The 7,712-nt window shown below is 36.4% G+C and overlaps 1 protein-coding gene across 1 annotated transcript; it reads left to right on the top strand.

Moving 5' to 3' along the window:
• The first annotated feature begins 608 nt into the window (after positions 1–608).
• On the top strand, positions 609–7,484 carry LOC117628409 (probable pectin methyltransferase QUA2). Its single transcript, XM_034360865.1, has 9 exons — positions 609–980; positions 1,732–2,487; positions 2,580–2,712; positions 3,439–3,679; positions 4,200–4,425; positions 4,539–4,714; positions 4,856–5,159; positions 5,818–5,956; positions 6,852–7,484. Exons 2-9 carry the CDS (start codon positions 1,769–1,771, stop codon positions 7,008–7,010), a joined length of 2,097 nt encoding a protein of 698 aa, XP_034216756.1. The 5' UTR covers positions 609–980; positions 1,732–1,768; the 3' UTR covers positions 7,011–7,484.
• Positions 7,485–7,712: the final 228 nt, after the last annotated feature.

Below are 7,712 nucleotides of genomic sequence, written 5' to 3'. Positions count from 1 at the left end.
CCCATCCATTCCATAGTCTTAAAACATTTTCAGGGTAAGGTTTTTTTGGTATTAAAAAAAAACATTTCTTTAATTTGAAAATTAGCTGTGTTTTCTCACAAGAATTTTTAAAAGTGAAATCATATCTGTTTAATGTCTAAAAGTTGATTCAACAATTAAAGATCACACACAACAATTTAAATTTACTCACCGAAATCATAAATCATCTACTTTATAACGGTCATCTGAAAAAAAACTTATTTGTCACTCGCTCATAAAATTTCGATATTAATATTATATGTATGTAAAAAAGGAAGATAACCCTTTAAATTTGTCCCAAACTTTTCGAATACCAAACATCTCTCAAGTCCAAAGAGAAAGACTAGTGATGCCAAATTGTAGAGCGAAAATAGGGGGAAGGAGAGGTCTCTTTCGTGGAAGACCATGTTGCCACACTTTCTCTTTCCACCAGAATTTAATGTGGAATTGTGGGAATTGGGGTTTTATTTGTGACATAAAATAATAAAGTGAGAATTTACAGCGGCGGTGCACTTCTGCATGGTAAGAAGACATAGCGTGTTCGCTATGTATATGATATCATACAACCCAGCATTTATTATGAACGATTATATAAAATAAATTAATATTTATACTTTCTCTCTACAGTTGTGTATATTTCTTTTTCATATTACATATCATACATAGTATTCAATTTTCACGAGCTCTGTCGTGATTGGATCGGTACAAAATCTCCACACTCTCTCAACTCTCTCTCTCTCTCTCTCTCTCTCTAAGCTAAAGCATTGAGCAAAGTGGGAGGAAGAGACCCAAGTGAGATGTAATCGGAGTCTCACTGTAGAACAAGCGTTTGTGGCATAAGCAGACCAAGACAAGCAAGTCTAGCTATGGATTCATACTGATGTCCAAGAATTTCTTGGCTTTTCTTACTGTTTATTCCCTTTATCCATCACCTCTCCTCTGCTCTTCCCCTGATTAAAAAGGTACTGTTTTGCTTCTGACTTTTGCTACATTTGGCTCTGTTGCAGTTTAAATAACCACTATTTTTGGTTAAGTTGTGGATTGATCTCAAATGGGTTTTGCTCAACTTGTTTTTCTGGGTCTTGAGAAGTGAATTTTGAATAGAAATGAGCTTGCCCTTTTGTTACCAGTTCATTTGGGAACTGAAAGTGATCCAAAATTTTAAGTTTTTTGGTAAGGGAACTGATCCAAATCTTTAGTTATACCGAAATGCATATGCTTTACTGCCCCTTTATTTCTGTAAATCTTAATTGCACTTTGTCTTCCTTTCTGGGTTTATTCTTTTCAATTGATTCTTAGTAAAACATCTCCCTTTACTTTTTTAATTGATTGAATGTTGATGGGGTCTCTTGGTGCTGGGTTAATGGATCTAGTTAGGAAATGATCATGCTCAAGGATACCATTTTATCTTTTCCTCTACTTAAGCTTGTTGGGTAGAAATCAATCCTGGGTTTTATCGAATCTTTATGTTCAGCTCTTTTGAATGAAGTTTCGGCCTCACCAGAAAAAAGAAAGCTTTTTTTTTTATTTAAAATTTATAAATTTTTAATGAAGGATTATTCTCGTTTTGAAATTTTCGTAGGATTTAAGTAAGAACATCTTTGGGTTTCTGTCCTTTTCACGTTTCAGCTTGTTTCTCTTTTGTTTGAGCTTTTCCTGGATTTCTTTTGCTTGTATACAGATTATTTTTATTTATTTTTATTAATTGAACAGATTCTTGCTCCCTGGTCTCCGTCAATTGAAATTAAGAATGTCCAGACCTCTGCATCGAGGTTCATCTGGGGCAGCGGGGGAACGGATCTCCGGGAGTAGCAATGATTTTTGGGACTCCCAAATGAAAGATAAAACAGATAAAGAAGATTTGGAAAGAAGAGCTTCTTCTGATAACAACAGTATTGCATTTAGGTTTCCTATTCGAGTACTTTTCCCAGACAGTTCTCCTTCCAAACATGGAAATACTGGAAACGGCCTTGCATCTGATCCTTTAATAGCCAGTACTCCTAGAAGTCGGCACAAGTTAGCGCTGCTACTGTTGAAGTTAAGTTTAATATTGATTGTTATTCTTGCTCTTACTGGATCCTTTTGGTGGACAATCTCCATCTCAACGACTTCAAGAGGTCGCGTATACCATGGTTATCGGCGACTCCAACAGCAACTTGTTTCCGATCTGTGGCATATTGGAGAGCTTTCTCTTGGTTCTTCAAGGTTGAGAGACTTGGACTTCTGTCCTCAGGAGTTTGAAAATCATGTTCCCTGCTTCAATGTTTCGGAGAATCTTGCCTTAGGTCTTTCTGATGGCAATGAATATGACCGGCATTGTGAGTATGGAATGAGGCAAAATTGTTTAGTTCTTCCACCTGTGAAGTACAAAATTCCTCTTAGGTGGCCTACTGGTAGAGATGTCATCTGGGTGGCAAATGTGAAAATAACTGCGCAGGAGGTACTTTCTTCTGGAAGCTTGACCAAGAGGTGAGCTACATTTCTCTTATTAGCCAACTGTGTTATAATTCTATTAACCTGTCCTGATCTTGCTTTAAATTTGGATTTCCATTTACATACAGGATGATGATGTTGGAAGAAGAGCAAATTTCATTCCGTTCAGCCTCATTGATGTTTGATGGTGTTGAAGACTACTCTCATCAAATTGCAGAAATGATAGGGCTGAGAAATGAATCTAACTTTATACAAGCTGGGGTAAGTGGATTGGAATTGTTGGAACCGACCCCAAATGTTAATGGCAACATTCTTAACTCGTTTCTTTTTCTTGGTTGTCTTCCCTCTTGTGTAGTTTATTGCACTTATAACAGGTCTCTTTAGAATTTTAGCCAAGTGGTTGGAAACTTTTTTTTAGAGCATTTAATTATGTTGAACAAGCAGGGGTCCTAGCCTAACCCCCAGTCCAAATGAAAGGTTTTTCAGTTTAAGATAATGAATCAACACACTCTTTTATTGGGTAGTTATAGTTACATGTTGATAAATATGTCAAATATCACCTTTGGCATGAAAACTGCAGCTCAGGTAATAAGCTGTCTCACCTGTTTCAAGGCATTTATGTTTTACATCGCTAACTCCAAAAGAGAGTGAAAGTGCTTTAAAACTCCGTAGGGTACTCTACCAAGTGTCTCTGGTGACTTTGGTGCCATTATATGTGTACATGTGCATACATACATGCTTACATACCACATAAATACAGATATACAGATATATGTCATATCCGTTGGTTTCTCTTGCATGATTGATCATTTACAGAAAGTCTTATATGATTCTGATTATTACGAAGACGATATAGCATAATATGGTTATATTATGTTCACTTGTAGTATATTTTCTCCTTGATGTACTGCAACATGAATTTGTGCCATATGAACTGTATTATATAAACACTTTTGATGAATGAAAGTGTCAACGTTAATTTTACAGGTGAGAACCATCTTGGATATAGGGTGTGGTTATGGTAGTTTTGGAGCGCATCTCTTTTCCAGTCAGATCCTAACTATGTGCATTGCAAACTATGAGGCTTCAGGAAGCCAAGTTCAGCTAACGCTTGAAAGGGGTCTTCCTGCGATGATTGGTTCTTTTACTTCGAAACAGTTGCCATATCCATCTCTCTCTTTTGATATGTTGCATTGTGCACGGTGTGGCATTGATTGGGACCAACGAGGTAATCAGTCAGAAGTTAATTATCACAAAGTGGTTCTTCTTTCTAGACTTCCATATATGCATATGTAATTGTATATCTGCAAATACTCTGCGTTATGTTGTGTTTGTTGTAAACTTATCCTGAAACCTATGTACATTTGAGAACTGAAAGAAAACTATGTATCACAAATGTATAAAACCAACAAATATCAATTTCTCTATTTTAAAGAATTTCCAGAAATATTAGTAGATCTTCATTCTTTAGAAGAATATTTAGAGTAACAGTTTATGGGTTACAAAATTTTCCTGGGTGTGGTTGTATATTTTGTGAAGTATTATCTGACCATTAATAGGGTAATTGGAAAAAAGAAAGTTTGAATAAGAGAAAAAAGTTGATGTGATGCACAAACCTTAGTTTGCAGAATCTTAGAATCTGGACTGTGAATTTGAGCACCTTGGTTTTGCTTTTGTGAATTTCTGGATTTGGATGGGTCCATGTTTAGTGTATGTTAATCATCTGTATAAAATGTTATGTCGTACAGATGGGATCCTCTTGATTGAAGTTGATAGAGTTTTGAAGCCCGGTGGATACTTTGTCTGGACATCACCAATTACAAATGCTGAGACCTTTCGTCGTAACAAAGTGAATCAGAAAAGGTGGAACCTTGTGCATGATTTTGCTGAAAATCTCTGCTGGGAGATGTTATCACAACAAGATGAAACAGTTGTATGGAAAAAGACCAGTAAAAGGAATTGTTATAGTTCGCGGTAAGGAAACTTACACGGTTTTTCTTCTCAACTTGGGATCATATGTGTTTGGTCTTTAGTGCACAAAAATAAGAGCTGATACTGATTTGTATTACAATCTGCTTATTCTTTAGGAAGCCTGGTTCAGGTCCCTCTATATGCAGCAAAGGCCATGATGTTGAATCTCCATATTATCGACCACTCCAAGCCTGTATTGGGGGAACACAAAGCCGCCGATGGATTCCTATTGAAGAGAGGACAACCTGGCCTTCAAGGGCTAATCCAAACAAGAGTGAACTTGCAATATATGGTACTTCTTGTGTTCTTGATACAGCTTAGAGTGGAAAAAATAAATGCATTATTTGCTTAGCCCCTGACTTATCCATGTATCTCTTACTTTATTTTTGGTGAAAATCATATGCTTTATGTATGTGTTATAATTTTCATTCAGGATTGCACCCAGAAGAACTCTCTGAGGATGCCGAGACCTGGAAAATGGCAGTCCGTAATTATTGGTCTCTTCTATCACCATTGATATTCTCAGATCATCCAAAGAGACCCGGCGATGAGGATCCTTCACCACCCTATAACATGCTTAGAAACGTACTTGACATGAATGCTCATTTTGGTGGTTTTAATTCTGCATTATTGGAAGCTGGAAAATCCGTGTGGGTCATGAATGTGGTCCCATCAAATGGACCTAATTATTTGCCCTTGATCCTTGACAGGGGATTTGTCGGTGTTCTGCATGATTGGTAAAACTACTTTTGTCTTTGCATCCTCCTTTCCTTACATCATGTTGTCTTACAGTTACCGTTTATGTACTAACATCTTGTTTGACTTGGAATCTCAAACTTAACCAAATTTCATCTGCAAAAAGTACCATATCAACTTAATTTGTTTTGCTTGCTATCCCAAGTCTTGTTGCTATTGGATTTTTGTATTTTTTAACTTAAACATTCATGAAGGAGAGAGAGTAGATTCGTACCCTAACTAGGGATTTTTTTGGCCTTCATGTTTAGTAGTCAGCTGATGCTCCTTCCCTTGGTTGATCAGTGGGGTAAACCAAACAGGAATTTTGTATTATAAAAATGACCTCAAGCTTTTTAAATTAGGCTGACTTTACGGATCTGATGGTTGAATTCTTGATGGGGGAATTCTTACTTCATTTTACTTGGTTAGCTGCCAAATTAGAAAACTCTGGTTAAAATTTCATTGGGCAGGACGGTATTAGAACAGCCTTGCCATTTGGATTAATTCATCATTAGAACAATTTTGTAACTTGGGTAAATAACTTGAAGAAATAACTAGCAATGCATGCTAAGGGATGTCATCATACATTTGGTTTGTGAAAGGATACTTGTAACTATTGAATTTATAGTTTGTTTTAATACTACTTTTTCTCCTTTTCAGGTGTGAACCCTTTCCAACATACCCAAGAACCTATGATCTGGTGCATGCAGCAGGACTTCTTTCCCTTGAAGTTGATCATCAGCGCAGATGTACCATTCTGGATCTATTCACTGAGATTGATCGATTGCTTCGTCCAGAGGTACCCGTACTAAACGGTCCTATTTTATCTATGGTTATTTTGCAAGGGTCCTTTTTGTTCCAATTCTATTCAATGGCTTTGAATGTTCAGAAGAACTAGTCAGACATGCACTAATTAATTTCTGGATGTTGATTATCATGCAAGATTACAGAGCATATTATAAATTTCAATTTAAAAATCAATTTACTATCGGAGCATTCTGTTGTGCCCAGAATATGTTATTTGTTGCATTGAATGGCTTTTTGCACGCAAGATTGAATTGGTTGCCATGCAAGTTTGTATGTCACAGTTATATTATTGGTATTTTTACCATTTAAAGAATATGTAAGTTTTCAAAAAATTTAAGTTTGTAGCAAGGACCATGTGGGTGGTCTTTTGTACATCCATAAAAATCATGTGTCCACTGCATATATGGTACTGTGTAACTTTTCCACTTTTAATGACTCAAGGAAGAAAAATAAAACTCTCATTTGGTTTTGGCTATGTTTTGGTGATACTAATACTGGCTGTTGGTTTTGTCTGTGTTTTAGTTAAGTGCGGTTTCTTTTCCACGCTGGCTATTTGCCCTTAGAACGAGGAGCTGATAAGTAAATTGTACTCATAGAGGAAATGCTTTTTAAGCCTTATATAGACACCAGTTCTTATAGATGGATAGATGTCTAGTAAGATGTCAGGATGCAACTGGTCAGAAACATGGACAAGCATATGATAATCATATTTTCCTTTAGTGTTGGATGAAGCCTTTAACCACTATGCATCCACAAGTTATGTAAGAGGCTAATTGATTAACTTCAATGCCACCAAAACACAAAAGAAACTTACAGTTGCTATGAAGGATTGCTTCTTCTTTGTTTCATTATGTTAGTTATGATTCTGATGTTGATGGTTATTGCAGGGTTGGGTGATAATCCATGACAAAGCTGCTCTTGTCGAATCAGCAAGAGCTCTGACAACAGGGCTGAAGTGGGATGCGCGTGTGGTAGAAATCGAAAGCAACAGCGATGAGAAACTACTCATATGCCAAAAGCCTTTCTTCAAGAAACAAGCAAACTAATAAGGAGTTTCCAAAGGGAGCCTGAGATATGGTGGTATATCACTTCATTCATATTCATTTACTTATTTTAATCAATCATCATAAAGCTCTGCCGTTGAAAGGAGGGAATCAAAAATTTTGGACAGAAGAAACCAAAGAAAACATGGGAGAAAAGAAATCAAAATTCGGTCTTGTAAAAGCGACACAACTCCTGTGGAGCCGTAAGGCTGCCATAGGACATAGGTCATGTAATTATTATGGTATTGAGGTCCGGAGCAAGTGAGAGAGAAGTGTAGGATTAGATTTTTAATCTTCCATGTAATTTCTCATTGTAACTATACAACCACATGATTAAGATTGTGAAGATCATTACAGAATAAACAAATGCAGTCAGTTTCTTATAGTGTAAAAACATGCTTGGCAATGCATTTATGTCAAGCACCATCAAAAGTTGATTATATTTTACATTTGCAATATTACATGATCCATTTCAAATGTGAAGCTTGTAATTTGGCCTTTTCTTGGGAAACAAAGTTCGCAAGCATGCTTTAGATTTGTCCATGTGAAGCAGCAAATGGCATTAGCTCTCTGAGCACAGAGGGTTTTTTTTTTCTCTTCTGGGCTTGTTCGAGACACCCATGAGTCACTCTTGGGCCAATTGGTTCACTAGCTCTCTCATAAAATTTCTCATAAAGTGTTAGTATTTAAATGTTACAAAAGAAA

The sequence above is a fragment of the Prunus dulcis genome, chromosome 1 (genome assembly GCF_902201215.1).
Source record: "Prunus dulcis chromosome 1, ALMONDv2, whole genome shotgun sequence".
Lineage (NCBI taxonomy): Eukaryota > Viridiplantae > Streptophyta > Magnoliopsida > Rosales > Rosaceae > Prunus > Prunus dulcis.
Note: the sequence above shows the minus strand (reverse complement) of the source record. Positions and strands in the feature narration are given on the sequence as shown.